Here is a 19,700-nt window from a genome sequence, read left to right on the forward strand (position 1 = left end):
CCTAATAACATAAGGTGGCTTGCTGCCGGAACAAAGGGCCATTAATCTAAAACCCTTTACATCTCAGGATCCCTTTTAATTTCAAACACTTACGTTAACAATGTTAAACAAAGCTTAAATATTGCTGCTCACTCCTTTGATCTTGGATACATTTCAACCGATAAACTGTACAGAACCGAGTATCTCCCTTGTTACTTTGCAGTCTTCACACAAATGAAACCATGTTAAGTACATAAGGTAGCGAGAAGCTGCCAGGGGCAGAAACACAACTCAAACCATGGGAAAAAACCCAGCCCTATCCAGGTTACATAATGGAATCAGTGTTGTGTGCTAGTAACGCCACGGACACAGTGTAAACCCATGTTCCAATCTGCCATGGAAAAACACCCATGCGCGCAGTTCCAAAACCCTGCAGAAAGAAGGTCAGGAAACTGAACTGGGATGGAGGGATGAACAGAGAGAGGGAGAGAGGGACAAACATATGTCTGTTCACAGTATTATAGAAAATCCACAAGCTGGAAACATTGGCATTTGTTATGTGTGTTTTGGTGAGTCGGACCTGAAAAAGGAAAGACGTGGGGAAGGATTTGACTTGTTCCATCTAGATGAGCGGGGAGGAGTGATGACTACTGTAATGGAATGCGGCCACCACAACGTAGAGGACGGACAATCTACCATCTACAGTATATTCAACAACAACCCATATGCTGAGGCCCAGGGCCAATATGGGTGTTGAACTCACATCTGCAGCAGGAACTTCTGGCTCAGCCGGCGGAGGGGCCAGCTGATTGGATAGATAAATAAAAGGTCTGGGTTAGTCAAGGTGTGGCTTAGACAACAGTTAGTCATGTTGTTGCTACAAAGAGCAGAACTCTCCCTGAGCAAATTAACCTCAGGCAGCTCTCAGGTCACCTGCCTCACAGTGCAAACAGACCGATACAAGGCCATGCCGCTTTGCAAAGAAGCTCCCTGCCCGTCTGGCTGGTAACAGTTAATCAGTTGGCCTGTCATGTGCCCGACAGTAATACAAGCGCATGACTCAAAGCCAGCCACGGAGAAGCAAGGAGACAACAAACATGCCCTTATCTAACGTATCTACAGTATTCTAAGTTTCTGTGGTTAATGTAGCACTTGTCTGTGTCATCACTATTCTACGCTCCTTGTGTTCACATGCCAATGCTTTCGCACAGTTGCTTGCATGTACAAATGTACTGTTTAGTTTTTTATGTGAAAGGATTAGAAATGTCACGTCCTAACATGAAGGACTAAGGGGTTACGACGGACAAATCAGACTTGCAGATATGGCTTTTAGTGGCATGACAGAAGTACGCTACATGAACAAAGGTATTAGGACACCTGCTCGTCAAACATCTCATTCCAAAATCAAGGACATTAATATGGAGTTGGTTCCCCTTTGCTACTGTAACAGCCTCCCCTCTTCTGGGAAGGCTTTCCACTAGATGTTGGAACATTACTGCGGGGACTTGCTTCCATTCAGCCACAAGAGCATTCGTGAGGTCGGGCACTGATGTTGGGCGATTAGGCCTGGCTTGCAGTCGGCGTTCCAATTCATCCCAAAGATGTTCGATGGGGTTGAGGTCAGGGCTCTGTGCAGGACAGTCAAGTTCATCCACACCAATCTCGACAAAACATTTCTGTATGGACCTCGCTTTGTGCACATTGTCATGCTAAATAGGAAAGGGCCTTCCCTAAACTTTTGACACAAAGTTGGAAGCACAGAATCATCTAGAATGTTATTGTATGCTGTAGCATGAGGGGGTAGCCCGAACCATGAAAAACAGCCCGAGACAGGTGTATAAAATTGAGCACACAGTCATGAACTCTCCATAGATAAACATTGGCAGTAGAATGACCTTACTGGAACTCGGTAGTGAGTGTTGCAACCGAGGACAGACAATTTCTATGCGCTTCAACACTCGGCGATCCCGTTCTGTGAGCTTGTGTGGCCTACCCCTTCCCCTTGTGTGGCCTACCCCTGAGCCGTTATTGCTCTTAGACATTTCTACTTCACAATAACAACACTTATAGTTGACCGGGGCAGGAACTAACCTGTCGGAAAGGTGGCATTGGAAAGGTGGCATTGGAAAGGGGGCATCCTATGACGGTGCCACATTGAAAGTCACTGAGCTCTTCAGTAAGGCCATTCTACTGCCAATGTTTGTCTATGGAAATTGCATGCCTGTGTGCTCAATTTTATACACCTGCCCACAACGGGTGTGGATGAAACACCCGAATCCACCAATTTGAAAGGGTGTCCACATACTTGTGTATATATAGTGTATTAGTGATACAGTGCATAATAATATATGCAAATGAAAAAAAAGCATGAACACAAACATCACAACAACAAAAAAACTAACACCTCAGCTGACACTCAGACTCATACTCAAATGCTTGCTTAAATACCTTGTTAAAAAGGACCTTTAGAAGGAGTAGACAGATGTGATACATTGAAATGGTGCAAAGTGAAAAGGCAGCGAGACAGATAGACAGACCACAGTGGGGTTGACTCTGCCCCAGTAGCCCAGTCATGCTGACTGAGTAATTGTTAGACTAGACAAGAATCTCCCCTTATCAGGCCCCTCTTTACGTAAAACATCAATATCCACAGGAAAAAGGATGATGCATGCAAACAAGGCAGTGTCAACACTGATTCACTTGTCTAATTCAATTAAATCACAACGTCATAGTTACTTTCAAGTGTATTTCCCATTCGTCACATTTTGAGTGGTGGAGAATGACATTCATTTACGGTCCTCATCGGACCTGATTTGTCTTCCATGTTCCAGTAAGCTGAAGGCTGGGGTCGACCTGCCCAAATGTCTGCGTTAGAGATGTTGACGATGAGTATGATGTGTCTCCTCTCTAACGCCCAGGAAGCTCAGATTCAAACTCCAAATACACAGCTCTGCTAGAGTTATAATGTCAAAATACGTTAGTTACTCACCAAATATGCAGTTTTGCTGAGTAACTATCTTCAAATACTCCCATTACAGCCGGTATGTACATCCAAAAATGGTCTCAAAAAACATTTACAAGCACGCACAGATTGGAAGTTTACAACAGCTCAATACATTTCAGGTGCCGAAGAGGCATGTTTTCGGTAGCTTTTTTAGAAGTACATATCGGCCATAACCGGAGTAAATTAAGATGGGAGTTTCGCTGAGCACCTTATTTTGTGAGTGACTAATATACACTGCTCAAAAAAATAAAGGGAACACTTAAACAACACAATGTAACTCCAAGTCAATCACACTTCTGTGAAATCAAACTGTCCACTTAGGAAGCAACACTGATTGACAATAAATTTCACATGCTGTTGTGCAAATGGAATAGACAAAAGGTGGAAATTATAGGCAATTAGCAAGACACCCCCCAAAACAGGAGTGATTCTGCAGGTGGTGACCACAGACCACTTCTCAGTTCCTATGCTTCCTGGCTGATGTTTTGGTCACTTTTGAATGCTGGCGGTGCTCTCACTCTAGTGGTAGCATGAGACGGAGTCTACAACCCACACAAGTGGCTCAGGTAGTGCAGTTCATCCAGGATGGCACATCAATGCGAGCTGTGGCAAAAAGGTTTGCTGTGTCTGTCAGCGTAGTGTCCAGAGCATGGAGGCGCTACCAGGAGACAGGCCAGTACATCAGGAGACGTGGAGGAGGCCGTAGGAGGGCAACAACCCAGCAGCAGGACCGCTACCTCCGCCTTTGTGCAAGGAGGTGCACTGCCAGAGCCCTGCAAAATGACCTCCAGCAGGCCACAAATGTGCATGAGTCAGCATATGGTCTCACAAGGGGTCTGAGGATCTCATCTCGGCACCTAATGGCAGTCAGGCTACCTCTGGCGAGCACATGGAGGGCTGTGCGGCCCCACAAAGAAATGCCACCACACACCATTACTGACCCACCGCCAAACCGGTCATGCTGGAGGATGTTGCAGGCAGCAGAACGTTCTCCACGGCGTCTCCAGACTCTGTCACGTCTGTCACATGTGCTCATGTGCTCAGTGTGAACCTGCTTTCACCTGTGAAGAGCACAGGGCGCCAGTGGCGAATTTGCCAATCTTGGTGTTCTCTGGCAAATGCCAAATGTCCTGCACGGTGCTGGGCTGTAAGCACAACACCCACCTGTGGACGTCGGGCCCTCATACCACCCTCATGGAGTCTGTTTCTGACCGTTTGAGCAGACACATGCACATTTGTGGCCTGCTGGGGGGCATTTTGCAGGGCTCTGGCAGTGCACCTCCTTGCACAAAGGTGGAGGTAGCGGTCCTGCTGCTGGGTTGTTGCCCTCCTACGGCCTCCTCCACGTCTCCTGATGTACTGGCCTGTCTCCTGGTAGCGCCTGCATGCTCTGGACACTACGCTGACAGACACAGCAAACCTTTTTGCCACAGTTCGCATTGATGTGCCATCCTGGATGAGCTGCACTACCTGAGCCACTTGTGTGGGTTGTAGACTCCGTCTCATGCTACCACTAGAGTGAGAGCACCGCCAGCATTCAAAAGTGACCAAAACATCAGCCAGGAAGCATAGGAACTGAGAAGTGGTCTGTGGTCACCACCTGCAGAATCACTCCTGTTTTGGGGGGTGTCTTGCTAATTGCCTATAATTTCCACCTTTTGTCTATTCCATTTGCACAACAGCATGTGAAATTTATTGTCAATCAGTGTTGCTTCCTAAGTGGACAGTTTGATTTCACAGAAGTGTGATTGACTTGGAGTTACATTGTGTTGTTTAAGTGTTCCCTTTATTTTTTTGAGCAGTGTATTTTGACATTCAATGGGAGGTTGAATCGGCGCTTCCTGGGCGTTAGAGCCATCTTGAACGCACAGTTACTGGGGCAGGGTCGCCAATAATTTCCCCATGGAACTGCTGGCATCAGCCCTAGACACAGCTCGACCCATGACTGTCAACATTAGTTCCACTTATACGTTTTCTCAGACTATATGACGTCGACTATATAGTAGTATAGTATATAGTAGTATAATGGGCTGAATCACTACAAACATAAGGTCATCTGTAAGTTACTGCCACATTTCAGCAGTGGAAAGATGAAAGGATTCCACCACAGAGGTTCCACCAGTCTCTGCACTTGTCTCAAGGTGTGAAGATGAATGACACCACCCCCTTCTTTCTGTTTTATATAACCTGCCTGGCCTTTCGTCTAGTGACAGGACTGTCATCAGAACCCTAGCAGTAACTACCCGTCCCTGGCCCCCATCCCCCGCTGATCCCCCTCATATTTTTTACATTTTTACATTTTAGTCATTTAGCAGACGCTCTTATCCAGAGCGACTTACAGTAGAGTGCATACATTTTATTACATTTTACATACTGAGACAAGGATATCCCTACCGGCCAAACCCTCCCTAACCCGGACGACGCTATGCCAATTGTGCGTCGCCCCACGGACCTCCCGGTTGCAGCCGGCTGCGACAGAGCCTGGGCGCGAACCCAGCCCAGCCTGGGCGCGAACCCAGAGACTCTGGTGGCGCAGCTAGCACTGCGATGCAGTGCCCTAGACCACTGCGCCACCCGGGAGGCGGGTATCTCCTAGCATGGATATCTCCTAGCATGGAAGATTATAGCCTAGAGAGTACAGTAAATAAGCAGGTAGAGGGGATAATCATAGGGGATAAAGGGGGAGGACAGAGAGATGATATCCTTTGTTCTTGTCTGATACCATTACATCAGTGGTCTTCCGTGGACCAGAGGTGGTCCTGAAACAGTTAACATGTGTAGGCTGTGCAGTGCCCCCCACCCTGAAACAGTTAACATGTGTAGGCTGTGCAGTGCCCCCCACCCTGAAACAGTTAACAGGTGTAGGCTGTGCAGTGCCCCCCACCCTGAAACAGTTAACAGGTGTAGGCTGTGCAGTGCCCCCCACCCTGAAACAGTTAACAGGTGTAGGCTGTGCAGTGCCCCCCACCCTGAAACAGTTAACAGGTGTAGGCTGTGCAGTGCCCCACACCCTGAAACAGTTAACAGGTGTAGGCTGTGCAGTGCCCCCCACCCTGAAACAGTTAACAGGTGTAGGCTGTGCAGTGCCCCCCACCCTGAAACAGTTAACAGGTGTAGGCTGTGCAGTGCCCCCCACCCTGAAACAGTTAACAGGTGTAGGCTGTGCAGTGCCCCACACCCTGAAACAGTTAACAGGTGTAGGCTGTGCAATGCCCTGTACTCCTGCCCTCCCTTGCCACGCTCCCTTGCTCGCCCCAGCGCCGCCCAACACGAGGCACTGCCAGTCTTTCAGTAAACAGCCCTGCCGCACTTTTACTGGCAATTACTGCTGAAGGTCACACATCAGTGGAGAGTCTGAATTCCAGGGGGAAAAATAACGTTAGCTCTTATGTAACCGCTGCCTGAGAGCTGGCGGGAGCACAAGAATCGTGCAGGATGAAGCAGGCTACATGGAAACTGGGACAGAGCTGCACGGCAAGCAGAAAAGCCTATAGTTCCCCCTGTTGGAGGGGATCAGAGAAACAACTAGGGTCCCCTCACCTCACAAACACTGCAGAAGCTCTGAGGATAGCTGAGGACAAGCAGGGACATACTGAGGCAGAGAGAACACCAGCACTGAGTGATGCAGAATAGCCATGAGGGGAGAGAAGAGGGAGAGACAGAGAGAAACAGATTGGTATAGAGAGAGAAATAGAGAGGGGGACAGAAAGAGCGACTTTGCCAGGGATAATGAGACGATAGCGATCAGCCGGCATGGACACACACAGCAAGGAAAGGGAGCGAAAGAGTCACATGACACACACACAGACACACAGGATCGGACCTACAGTCCCCAGTGCTTCCCAGATGAATAGGGGGAGTACTGTACTATATGTCAGGCCTGTAGCGGGGTACGCTACAGAGGAGGTGCCATGTCGGGCAGAGCAGAAATGCGGGCTGAACACAGGGCTAATTTAAAAGCTAACTGACAGACAGCCCAGTGCTGTTGCTGCCATTTCTGCCGTGGAGGGGAAGTGTGGGCTTTGGATCAGCATGGAGCCTGGGACACTGCGTCCCATAGGGGGGCCCTCCTGGGTCCATGCACGTGCCGGATGTGTGGGTGGGGTGTACACATTCTTCAGACACTACGAATGGGAAGGGTCCGTTCAGGCAACAAAGAAGTAGTCTATCTGTTCGCTCCCTTTCTTAGGAGGGGAAGCAGCCGGGGATTTCCATCACTGGATAACACTGGGGGGAGGAATGGAGGGAGGAAAAAGAGAGAGAAGACACTCATGTGAGCATGTGACCTCCTGGCAGACATCCAGCTCAGATCGTAGACTCTCCAACGGTCAGTCTAACTGATATCTGTGTTTACCTCTCCTTCTTATCAGTGTCTCTCACTCCTTTGTTTGCTTTCCTTTTTTTCTGAAAGGAAGTTAGTCTCTACTGCTGTAACTCATGACTATCTTGTGTACATGCTCATTTACTATACAATACAAGTTTTGACTATATGATGTTATTGTGACCAAAAAGATAACTACAGTAATACTGCAACTAATACTAAACAAAACCTTCTAAAGGTAAAAAAAACAAAACGATATAACCTGTGGTTGAAGGTTGTTCTCTTAAATGTCATACCTTCTCAATATAGGTTTTGGTCAATGGGGTATCCTGTACAGTCTGGTGCGTTGACATGGAGAAGGGGAATAATAATAGAACAACTTCTGAGTAAAAGAGGTGTTCTGTTCTATGACATCAGTGAGAATGTGATGCCACATTAGCCCCTCCCATATGGCACTGGCCTCAGGCTTTCTGAAAGTCCCCTGACAGACGAAAGGGAAGAAAGAGGATATCTGCAGTTTCCACTTCCTCTAGGGCACGCACAGACACACTCCCTGATGTACATATACAGTACACACGCGCAAAGCAAGAACACCTGCGCACACAAACACCCCGTTACCCTCTATGGATGTGGGGATGATCTGGTTTCCACCACTACGTTTAAGGGATAGTTCCATGTGTATAAATACTCAAACACCTGCTGTGGTAATGGTGATGGGGAGCTTAGAGGCAACCACCCTGCCCTGTCCCTCTGACCACCATCCAAAGAAAGACTGGGTATGATCAACACCCCGACACCAACCTTCCCCCTTGCTGCTCCCCCCTCAAGCCAAACCCTGGGTGCTGGCTCTTCATGTCCTGCCTCCATTCAGATAGCCTACCACTTGACCTTCCAAAGGAATTTGTTCTGTCTAGCTTCAGTTCTGTGAGGAGAAAGTGGTGAGTTAAGCTGCAAACCGAATTGAACTTGTTTCAAATTTGCTTGCAGTTTGCACAATAAATATCTCCACTTTTCCCATTCAAAGGATATATAAATATACTATATGGTGTAGCACTGCAAATTACTGTACATCTTAAGTGACACAGTGCATTGAACACAACAAGGGGGAAAAAATGCATAAAGGCAATGCAAACAAACAAATGTGCACATGGAGAAAGGAATGGCACCATTAAGTATTTCACCACAGAAATTCCAAAGCTGCTAAGGCTAGAAAGTACATCATTATGACTGAACCATAACGCCATCAGTTATGTACTAAATGGCTACGTCCACTGACGTGTAGACTCATTTTGTTCATTGTGGTCTATCATTACAGTCTGTATGCACTGTTTCCTAAAATAAAAGATTGACAATGTGCAAGTCCAATCTGAAAAGACACACAACTTCTGACACACTCATACAACAGAAGTACACAACGACCAGCAACTAAACTTCAAGCAGATGACTACAATAAAGACACATAGGAGTATGGCAAGTTGGCAACATTACCAGACAGTTCTTAGCATGCTAGTGGTGGCACAGTTACACAGTACAACGCACGGCAACTGGCAGCTACTCTGACAGACACAGAGAGAGCATGGGGAAGAGTTCACGGAGGTCAGCAGCATAATAACATAATACAGCAAAACTTTAGCACAGGCACATCTAGCTACACCACTAGTACGAGACGGAAATCAAACGAAAGAAGGAAAATGATCAACCTCAGCCACATCCATCTCATCATCAAAGGCAATGTGCTGGAAGAGAAGAGTATAGTGGCAGAGTTAGTAGAGCTGGGTTAAGGGGAGGGGAGGCAGCTGGAAACAGACAAACAGTTGGACAGAAACACACACCATGTCAGTTAGTAAAAAACACACAAGTTACTACCTCTCAAAGCAATGGATTTGTAAGTATCAACAGAACAGCAGAGAGAACAAAGTGCATTAATCAGAGATTAGTACAGAGAGTCATTGGCACATAAATGGTGTATTACTGTTTATGGTGTATTACTGTTTAAGCGCGTGTCTCAGTGTGTGATTGTGAATAGCACGGAGGATACCATATATACACACACCCCTGGCATCTTATTCCTGCAGAAGGGCAACTGCTACTGTAGGTTATAAACCAAGCCAAAATACTCAACCCATCCATCACAGACCTAAGTACACCCAGTATCTTGGGGAGGGCACAGGTCAGCAGAGGAAAACTGAACCTCCAACTTCATCTTTGCTCTTAAACCCAGACCTCTGCACTGACCTCTGTAAAGAGCTACAGAATACCAGGCCTCCTTGTAACTGTTTCCTCTCATGATAAACCCCAGCGTAGAGAGAACCAGATGAGTATTGTGAGGTGGTGAAGAGGGCCATATTAGTGTAGGTAGCTACCTTCTCCCCATAGCCACGGTCTTTGGTCATCATCTCCCTCAGAGTCTGCAGCACCTTGATACACAGCCGCTCCTCGTTCTCCTCCAGCAGCTGTTTGGTGTGTTTGATGAGCCTGGGCAGAGGTCAGAGGTCAGGGGCAGGTGGATCACACATACTGCACTGTACAGAACTGCATAGAACTGCATACCACAACAACTAAAAAAATACTACAGTGGTAACAAACCCTGATTTCAGAGAGATTCTACTACAGTAATTACCGTTAATCTTGTAGTTTAGAGATGAGGGTAAAGGTCTTCTTGGCATAATCCTAATTGATTGTCTTAATTTATTATTGGCTGTAAATGTTTGGGTAGAGATTTGACCTCACGTGGGTCTTAGAGCGGTCAATCAGGTTCTGCGTTTTACTGTATTCATGGTTAGGAGCCTTTCAATCCAAATTACCAATCCTGTATATGAGTCAACTACTGAAGCGTCAATGAACCAGTAGACCCAATCTCTTCCTGGCATACAGGCTTTCCATAAAGGTCCCATTGTATTCTACACATTGAGGCTAGTACTGTACTGTATTGCCTTTGTACCGTAAGTCAGTTTCCTGAATCAGTGTGAACTGGTGGTGTCTCACGTGCTACTCCACGTATGAATTCCCCCTCCCTACGGCCCTTTCCAGTAGGCTAATCCCTGAGCCGGCATCTGTTCAAGGAGCACAGACATCCAAACTCCCACCCTGTTATCCAATCTCAGCCCTTATCAAGCACAACACACACAGGAGTGTCCTGGCCTGTGTGGGGGAGGGAGGGAGCACTGTGTGAGGGAGCCAGAGCTCCAGTAGGCTCAGGGTAGGACATGTGAAAACAAAGCCCTGGGTCACTTCCGTACTTAGCCTGTTTGGAGCGGGACGCCCTGCTCAATGATGAATTCAGTTACTGTGTAGACTACAGGGGAAATGTGTCCCAACTCTAGTTACAGTACAACAGGTACAGTATGAAAGAGCTCAGATCAGGTTAACACCATGCATTCCTGAACACTGAGACAATATCAGGAGACTGTACAGTCTTTCCAGTCAAACCACAGCTAGGTCATTTCCTAGTGGACAAACCCTTATTTGGTATACGAATGCTTTGGAAGAAATTGCAGAATTTCAAAGAAAATTGCAGACTATGGTCCATCACTGGACGTGGCAAGAGACGCGTCGATTGTTTGTAAACTTGTCATTGATGTGGGTGGCTTGCCATGGTTTGTGGGTACTGGAGTCTTACTTGGAGATGAAGCCGCCGCTCTCACATTTCCTGCGGGCGTCTGTGTTCTCAGGGAACAGCAGCTCAGGGCGATGCAGCACGTCCACCAGGACAGACAGCTCAGCCTGGACCAGGGGATGCAGACGGTCCTCCAGGGCTGAAACTATGTCCTACAACACAAAGCAGAGCAGAGGACAGGCACGGTTTGAGGGGTAACAGAAACAGAGATAGGACATAAACAGCGCACAGGCAAACTCAGGGCATTGGCACACTGAGTGTTAGATCAAGGGTAGGTCTGATCCCAACCTAACTGTCTCTATGAGTTTGGTGCCTGGGTGCCAGCCCCTACTGTTGAAGTCCTGCCCATACAGGGAAGCTGACAAAACTGAAAAACATGCTGGTCAACATTGTGACCTTATTGTCTCAGACTGCTCACTCGACAAACGTATAAAAGCAGAAATTAACCATTGTTTACCAAAAACCATCAAAACAGACCGATACAGCTCCCCTCAACCCCGCTACATATCCCCATGAGTCACAGTCAGCATCAACTCCATGGAAATATGCAAATCGATACAGTTGTACCATACTGTCTGTTGATGTAGACACTGACTTGAGTAGGAGGGAGGGAAGGAGGGATTCTGGTAGGGTTACTGTAAACTGTAATTATGGATCCCCATTAGTTGCTGCCAAAGCAACAGCTACTCTTCCTGGGGTCCAGCAAAATTAAGGCAGTTTATATAATTTTAAAAACATTACAATACATTCCCAGATTTCACAACACATTGTGTGCCCTCAGGTCCCTACTCCTCAACTACCACATATCTACAGAACAAAATCCTTGTGTACGTGTGTGTATAGTGCGTATGTTGTCGTGTATGTGTATGCATGTGTCTATGCCTATGTTTGTGTTGCTTCACAGCCCCCACTGTTCCATTTACATGTATCTGTTTTTTTAATCAAATTGTACTGCTTGCATGAGTTACTTGATGTGGAATAAAGTTCCATGTAGTCATGGCTCTATGTAGTACTGTGTGCCTCCCATAGTCTGTTCTGTGAAGAGACCTCTTGTGGTATGTCTTGTGGGGTATGCATGGATGTCCGAGCTGTGTGCCAATAGTTCAAACATACAGCTCGGTGCATTCAACATGTACCGCTCATAAATAAAAGTCGTGATGAAGTCAATCTCTCCTCCACTTTCAGCCAGGAGAGATTGACATGCATATTATTAATATTAGCTCTCTGTGTACATCCAAGGGCCAGCCGTGCTGCCCTGTTCTGAACCAATTGCCATTTTCCTAAGTCCTTTTTTGTGGCACAACTGAACAGTAGTTCAGGTGCGACAAAACTAAGGCCTGTAGGACCTGCCTTGTTAATAGTGCCATTAAGAAGGTAGATCAGATCTTTATTATGGACAGACTTTTCCCCATCTTAGCTACTGTTGTGTCAATATGTTTGACCATGCCAGTTTACAATCCAGGGTAACTCCAAGCAGTTTAGTCACCTCAACTTGCTCAATTTCCACATTATTTATTATAAGATTTAGTTGAGGTTTAGGGTTTTGTGAACGATTTGTCAAAAATACAGTGCTTTTACTTTTAGAAATATTTAGGACTAACTCATTCCTTGCCACCCACTCTGAAACTAACTGCAACTTTTTGTTGCAGTCATTTCAGTCGCTGTAGTAGCTAACATGTATAGTGTTGAGTCATCCGCATACATAGACACTCTGGCTTTACTCAAAGCCAGTGGCAATTCATTAGAAAAGATTGAAAAAATGTAATTGCCTAGACAGCTGCCTTGGGGAATTCCTGATTCTACCAGGATTATGTTGGAGAGCCTTCCATTAAAGAACCTCTGTGTTCTGTTAGACAAGTAACTCTTCATCCACAATATAGCAGGGGGTGTAAAGCCATAACACATATGTTTTTTGCCAGCAGCAGACTATGATCAATAATTGCAAAAGCCACACTAAAGTCTAACAAAACAGCCCCCACAATCTTTTTATAATCAATTTCTCTCAGCCAATCATTTGTGTAAGTGCTGTGCTTGTTGAATGTCCTTTTCTATAAGCATACTGAAAGTTTGTTGTCAATTTGTTTACAGTAAAATTGCATTGTATCTGGTCAAACACAATTTTTCCCAAAAGTTTACTAAGGGTTGGTAACAGGCTAATTGGTCGGCTATTTGAGCCAGTAAAGGGGGCTTTACTATTCTTAGGTAGCAGAATTACTTTTTCTTCCCTCCAAGCCTGGGGGCACACACTTTCTAGTAGGCTTAAATTGAAAATAGGGCAAATAGGAATGGAAATATTGTCTGCTATTATCCTCAGTATGTTGGCTGCAAAGAAATTGCAACAAACTCTGTAATAATCTTCTTGGGAATTACAAGTCTTTCCTTTACTATTGCACTTCCATGCATTCCATTTCTGGGAATGAATTGGCCAATTGACCTGGAGTTCCAAAACCTCAGCACCTGAAGTCATGGCTAATTTTCCCAACAATAGAGGCAGGATGTTATTGAATTCAAAATCATAATGAAACTGATTCCCTGATTACCCATATCAAATGTTGTCAGAACGAGGCTTGAACCCACTGTTAGATGCAAAGCTACAGTAAATGTTAGTTCCTCAATATATTCCAGAGTCTCACCTGTAGTCTCTCTATGATGTTCCTGTAGCTGACGGACATGGTCAGTATGAAGTCTCACCTGTAGCCTCTATGATGTCCCTGTAGCTTAAACGTGGTTAGTATGAAGTCTCACCTGTAGCCTTACTATGATGTTCCTGTAGGGCAGGGGTCGGGAACCTTTTTGACTAAGAGAGCCATGAAAGCAAATAATTTGGAAATTTATTTCAGTGAGAGCCATATAATATATTTTAAAAGTGAATTCAACTAAATGTCAGTATAATAAGCCTCTGAATTTGTCGAAGTGCCGATTTACATTCAACCGTTTCATCGATGTAATTTTGTCATTGCAAATTAGACACACCGCAGAACCTGCTCTCTCCACAAAGGCGAATTCTTCGGTCCATTTGTCCTGAAATGTACAATACTCGTCATCTTTTTTTCTTTTCGCCATCTTCTTTGTTGAAGGGTTAGCTTTGAGCTAATGACCGAGCAGACTGATTCAAAAGGAGGCGTTTACCTCTTTTACCTAGCAACGGCCAACGTAGGCCAGTATCATTTAATTAAAATAATGGACAATTGCTCCTGCAGCCCTGAACAGTACATGAGCAGTGAAAAATCGATGGATGGATTAAAACAAGTGAGAATAGGCCTCCCGGGTGGCGCAGTGGTCTAGAGCACTGCATCGCAGTGCTAGCTGCGCCACCAGAGTCTCTGGGTTTGCGCCCAGGCTCTGTCACAGCCGGCCGCGACCGGGAGGTCCGTGGGGCGACGCACAATTGGCTTAGCGTCGTCTGGGTTAGGGAGGGTTTGGCCGGTAGGGATATCCTTGTCTCATCGCGCTCCAGCGACTCCTGTGGCGGGCCGGGCGCAGTGCGCGCTAACCGAGGGGGGTGGGTGCACGGTGTTTCCTCCGACATATTGGTGCTGCTGGCTTCCGTGTTGGAGGCGCTGTGTTAAGAAGCAGTGCGGCTTGGTTGGGTTGTGCTTTGGAGGACGCATGGCTTTCGACCTTCGTCTCTCCCGAGCCCGTATGGGAGTTGTAGCGATGAGACAAGATAGTAATTACTAGCGATTGGATACCACGAAAATTGGGGCGAAAAGGGGATCAAATAAAAAAATAAAAAAATAAAAAATCTCTCTTTTTTTTTTTTAAATCTGCGAGCCAGATGCAATCATCAAAAGAGCCACACCTGGCTCGGGAGCCATAGGTTCCCGACCCCTGCTGTAGGGGATGGACATGGTCAGTATGAAGTCTCACCTGTAGCCTCTCTATGATGTTCCTGTAGCTGACGGACGTGGTGGCGTTGGAGTCCCTCCTGGGGGCATTCTTAGCAGAGAGCCTCCAGCTCAGGATGGACTTGGTGACCACATTGTTGGACTTGACAAACAGGTTGTTCACCTGGCTGTCCAGGTCCACAGGGATGGCAATGGCTCTACTCTTGGCTGTGTGCAATGAAACAGTAGGATGCAACTTAAGAGGGAAGCTTGTTTAACAATAGTTTAAAAAGTTGTTGAAATATATATATATATTTTTGTAGTTGATAGACAAAATGAGCTCATTGGATTTATTTCTCAGACTTTATCAAGACAATGTTTGGGAAACAGGTGGAGGCCAAGTGTAGGTATCTTACCCACATCAGACAGCACCTTGATACAGGCCTCAACTGAGGCCTTCTGAGTGGGGGTGAGCCAATTACAGTGGAACACCCTAAACACCCCCTGAAGGAGCTGAACGAACACCGGCTGGCGAGTCTGAGGGAGAGAGAAAAAAAGAGAAAGAAAGAGAGAGAGACAGAAAGAGAGCGATAGAGAGAGCCGATAGAAACAGACAAGAAAGTAGAGGAGATATGAGAGGAGAGAAGACGTCAAAAGATGAGTCAGAAGCTACACATTAACCAAAGTTAAAATCCCCAGTGGTGATCAACAAAGGCTTTTGTGGTTTATCTCAGACCATATCTCTGAAAAACAGTTTCACCAATGTGAGGGTGCTCTCAGACACAAACGGGTCATGTTCTGTAGGGAGAAACCAGAGAAAAGCTTGAAACTGACAAGGTATTACCTGAATGCTAATTTATGTTTTCTGTTTCAAAGCGTTTTCTCCTGTTTGCCCGTAGAATCCTAGAATCTTTAACCGTATGTGCTGTAGACGTGCTATATTATACACCTACAGTAGGTAAGACGGTCTATCACTTCTAGTATGGCTGTTGGTTATCACCAGAATCAGTTCAGGTATCAACCAGTTCTGCTGCACCAATGTCTAATACATACAGTATCACCACTACCATCAGGACCTAACGACACCCTGTAAGCAAGCTGCACACAAACCTACAGTACAACATATACCTCGGTTATCTTTCCCAGAATGCTTGCCTGTCATGGGATAGAAGGGAATGAATATCATCATTAGGTGCTTCACATAAATTGTGTACACGTGTATTATTGTAAGTGTCTTGGGATGTGGGATGGTGGATGGAGGAGGGAGTTTTTAAGGGTGAGAAAATGACTATGAGAAAAACAAAAACAAATAAAGTCTAATGGGAGTGAAACTATTCCTGCAAAACAGGAAACCCAATTCCTTACAAGCTAATCTGCATTGGTATTACTAGCCTACACCACAAGTGGTTGAAAAAGCCATAGAGTGAAGTGGACAAGTCTTCCAAGAAAAGCAATGGGCTACTCCCTCACACGACACACCTCCCAACCTCTTTAGGCTACAGTAGACCACAGAGTGATTGACCATTCTCTACTTGCTGTTTGCAACAACATCCCAGCAGTGATGGCATCTTGCGAAACAAAGATCTGGGAAGGAACTCGGGGGAGGATTCTAAAGACGCCAGCATCTGTAAAGGGTTCTTGGAAGATGCTGACTCAGTTCCACATGAAATCTATTGCTAGTCTAGGACTGCTGGTAACGAACACACCCAGGGGACAGGAAACTAACCACAGCTGGACATTTACCCATACTTACATACACTTGACGCGCCACCTATTTGAAGCCAAATTTGTTACATGATAAATGTAAGTGTGTGGGTCTTCGGGGATAATGTTTCTTCCACACAGACGAGGAATTCATGAATGCCCTTTATAAAACGATAAGTTAACACAGATCACTATCAACAGAAAATTATTGAAACCAGATTTCATCCGACAGCTCAGAATATCCACCATTCAACTGCTTGGATTGTGACATGTTGTGTGTTATGGTGGTTATTTAAGTTGTGTTGTTTTGCAGTCATGGTTACCTGCAGACTGGTGCTCTGGTCAGAGAAGGGCGAGCTGAAGAAGGTGGTGACGATGCTCATGACCGTCTCTGTCACGTAACCCTCCAGAACCGTGTCTGCATGCTTCCTGTCACTGGTGTTGTTGCACACCTACAGACAGCAGACACAGATATACAAGGTTGACTCATCAGACAGTGGGTAATGGGTGAGCATTCACTGGATCACACTTCCTCCCTTAAAACACTTCAATGACTCCAGTCACACAAGTCATAGACGGCTCTCTCTGCTACCGCACAGCAAGCAGGACTGGAGCGCCAAGCCTGGGATCAAAAGGCTTAATAGCTTCTACCCCTAACCCATAAGACTGCTGAACGGAATATTGGCATTGACCTGCTTATTTTATTCTTATTTGTTGCACTGACTGTCTTACACAGGCTCGGTGTACAGTCACTGGACTCTAACCACACAATCAGCCATACTACACTGGCACTCCAACACACACACACACACACACACACACACACACACACACACACACACACACACACACACACACACACACACACACACACACACACACACAAACATTCATATGGACGACACACACACACACACACACATTCCTTCACACACGCTGCTGCTACTCTCTGTTTATTATCTATGAATAGTCACTTTACCCTTACCTACATGTACATATTACCTCAATTACCTCGACTACCCCGTATCCCTCTACATTGACTTGGTACCGGTACTTCTTGTATATAGCTTCATTATTGTTATTATATTGTGTTCCTATTTTTCCTTTAGTTTATTTGCACATTTTTCTTACTATTTTAAAACTCTGCATTGTAGGTTAAGGGTTTGTAAGTAAGCATTTCATGGTAAGGTTGTATTCTGTTGTATTCGGCGCATGTGACAAATACAATTTAATGTGCATCCTCAGTGCTAGAGGACCCAGGTTCGATCCCGGGCTGTATCACAACCGACTGTGATCGGGAGTCCCATAGGGCAGCGCACAATTGGTTCAGCATCGTCTTGTGATTTCTGGAAAACCTGAGGATTTTGGGAAAGTTACCGGAATTTTGCAACCATAACACTTTATTTGGAGAGTCTCCCTGTAGAACACTTAACAAACTATCAACAAGCTATCAGTAACATGTCACCTGCATGTCTGTTGACAAGCCATAAGATATGGAACAGATGTGTTGTGTGTTTATTTACCCTGCATATGTCCACCAGGAAGTTCTCAAAGAGCTTCCACATGTGATTGCTGGTGTAGATCTCCTTCATCTCCACCTCTGTGTCCACATAGCAGTGATTCAGGAAGTTGATGTAGGCTATCTTCACCTGGAGAGGAAGGTCAGAATTAAAGGGCGACTTTGTGATTTGGCTTCGTTTTGAAGATTGCTCATTAAGAAATGCTAGAGGCCTGAAGTCAAAGCAGGAGCCAAATGAGAGCCGTCTTGGTTGTGTGGGTTGATATGGGTCTGTAATGTTTGCATATTAACTGGTGGTTCGAGCCCTGAATGCTGATTGGCTGACAGCCGTGGTATATCAGACCGCATACCACGGGTATGACAAAACATTTATTTTTACTGCTCTAATTACATTGGTAACCAGTTTATAATAGCAATAAGGCACCTCTGGGATTTGTGGTATATGGCCAATTTAGCACGGCTAAGGGCTGTATCCACACCCCCTCGGGCCTTATTGCTTAATCATACCATGGCAGGTACTGTTTTCTGTCCCTCCTGAGTCACCGTATCAACAACATAGCCACTTCTTCAAAATAGTCACTTCGTTAAAATAGTCAGAATTAATCTAAGATAAATCAAGAAATCTGAAATTAAATGTAGAAATTTTTGCAGAGCTCTAACTTAGGTGTTTGGTGTAGTATTTCGCACGTAAAGAAATTGCATGGAAAACTAGTCAGTGCACTTCGTACAGTCTATCAAGTCAGGAAAGTCTAGCTACGAGCTCAGGACTGATTTCTGAGAACAAAAACAAGTCTATAACATAACGATGGTAGTTTCAACTCTGATTGTCAATGAAGCTAGCAAGCAGTAGCTACTGTAGCAGGCACATTGAGCAGCCAGGCCACAATTAGCTTATCAAGTCACTGGGGAGTGGCAAAGTTTGTGTTTTGGTGCCATTTAGTTTTTTACTACTTTCTCACTATCTATTATCAGAGTGCGCATCTGTCTGGCAGTGTTCATAAAGAATCATGTTACAAAAACAGATCGCGGGGGGACACAAGATGCTGGCAAATGCCTGGGTTTTGGAATATTGACAAGTTGCAGTTGGGATACAAGTGCGCTCTGATCGTCTCAATTCTTCAAATTTTTCCCCAAAAAGTGGTACACTTGAGTGATAGACACTATCAAACACATCAGCAAGTGGCCACTCCATAAAGAGCTTAGGGCCAAGGGTTATTTCAACATAACATTAGCGATGTGTTTTCTTATGTAAAAAAGTCTGAGGTGCACTGTCTGGAGGTTCTGGCTGCTATGATCTGAGGAGAAAGATAAGCATTAAACTAGCTGCTTTATTGGCATTGGAATGATGGCTGATAGAGCGCAATTAGCACAGCTGCTTCTCTCCTGTTAGTGGGAACTGGGCAATGATTGTAATCCATACCAAAACCATCCAGTAAGTCATTACTAACTCACTTACAAAACTCTGTTTTGGACGAGACTGACTTTATGACCAAAATGATCCTATTTACACTTTGTAGTCAATTTTGACACTCGAATTTATGTTTCTGACTCATATTGATGCCACATAGACTGTTTAAAACCAGAAAAGTTGGTTCTAAGAGACAGTTGACCTTTAACAACTTTAGAGTTACCTAAGTACAGTACATCATTATAGAATTACCTAGAATTATAATTTAGCCTAACTTGCTTCAAGAAGCATCTGTTCAGATGAGTTCCACAATATACAAATA

General features: G+C 45.3%; 1 protein-coding gene across 12 annotated transcripts in view; it reads right to left on the reverse strand.

Annotated features, from left to right (window-relative positions):
• Positions 1 to 19,700, reverse strand: part of LOC129851117 (inositol 1,4,5-trisphosphate receptor type 1-like) — a 153,710-nt gene that overhangs the window by 83,109 nt on the left and 50,901 nt on the right. For 7 of the 12 annotated variants that reach the window (XM_055917391.1, XM_055917395.1, XM_055917394.1 and 4 more), the window contains 8 exons: positions 17,975 to 18,100; positions 16,775 to 16,903; positions 15,164 to 15,284; positions 14,791 to 14,975; positions 10,924 to 11,072; positions 9,668 to 9,779; positions 9,005 to 9,040; positions 743 to 784 (listed from right to left, as the gene is read on the reverse strand). In XM_055917391.1, the coding sequence (XP_055773366.1) occupies positions 743 to 784; positions 9,005 to 9,040; positions 9,668 to 9,779; positions 10,924 to 11,072; positions 14,791 to 14,975; positions 15,164 to 15,284; positions 16,775 to 16,903; positions 17,975 to 18,100 (900 nt within the window). The remainder of the gene's footprint in view (positions 1 to 742; positions 785 to 9,004; positions 9,041 to 9,667; positions 9,780 to 10,923; positions 11,073 to 14,790; positions 14,976 to 15,163; positions 15,285 to 16,774; positions 16,904 to 17,974; positions 18,101 to 19,700) is intronic. The other 5 variants (XM_055917402.1, XM_055917399.1, XM_055917398.1 and 2 more) reach the window with 2 other exon arrangements.

The sequence above is a fragment of the Salvelinus fontinalis genome, chromosome 3 (assembly GCF_029448725.1).
Source record: "Salvelinus fontinalis isolate EN_2023a chromosome 3, ASM2944872v1, whole genome shotgun sequence".
Lineage (NCBI taxonomy): Eukaryota > Metazoa > Chordata > Actinopteri > Salmoniformes > Salmonidae > Salvelinus > Salvelinus fontinalis.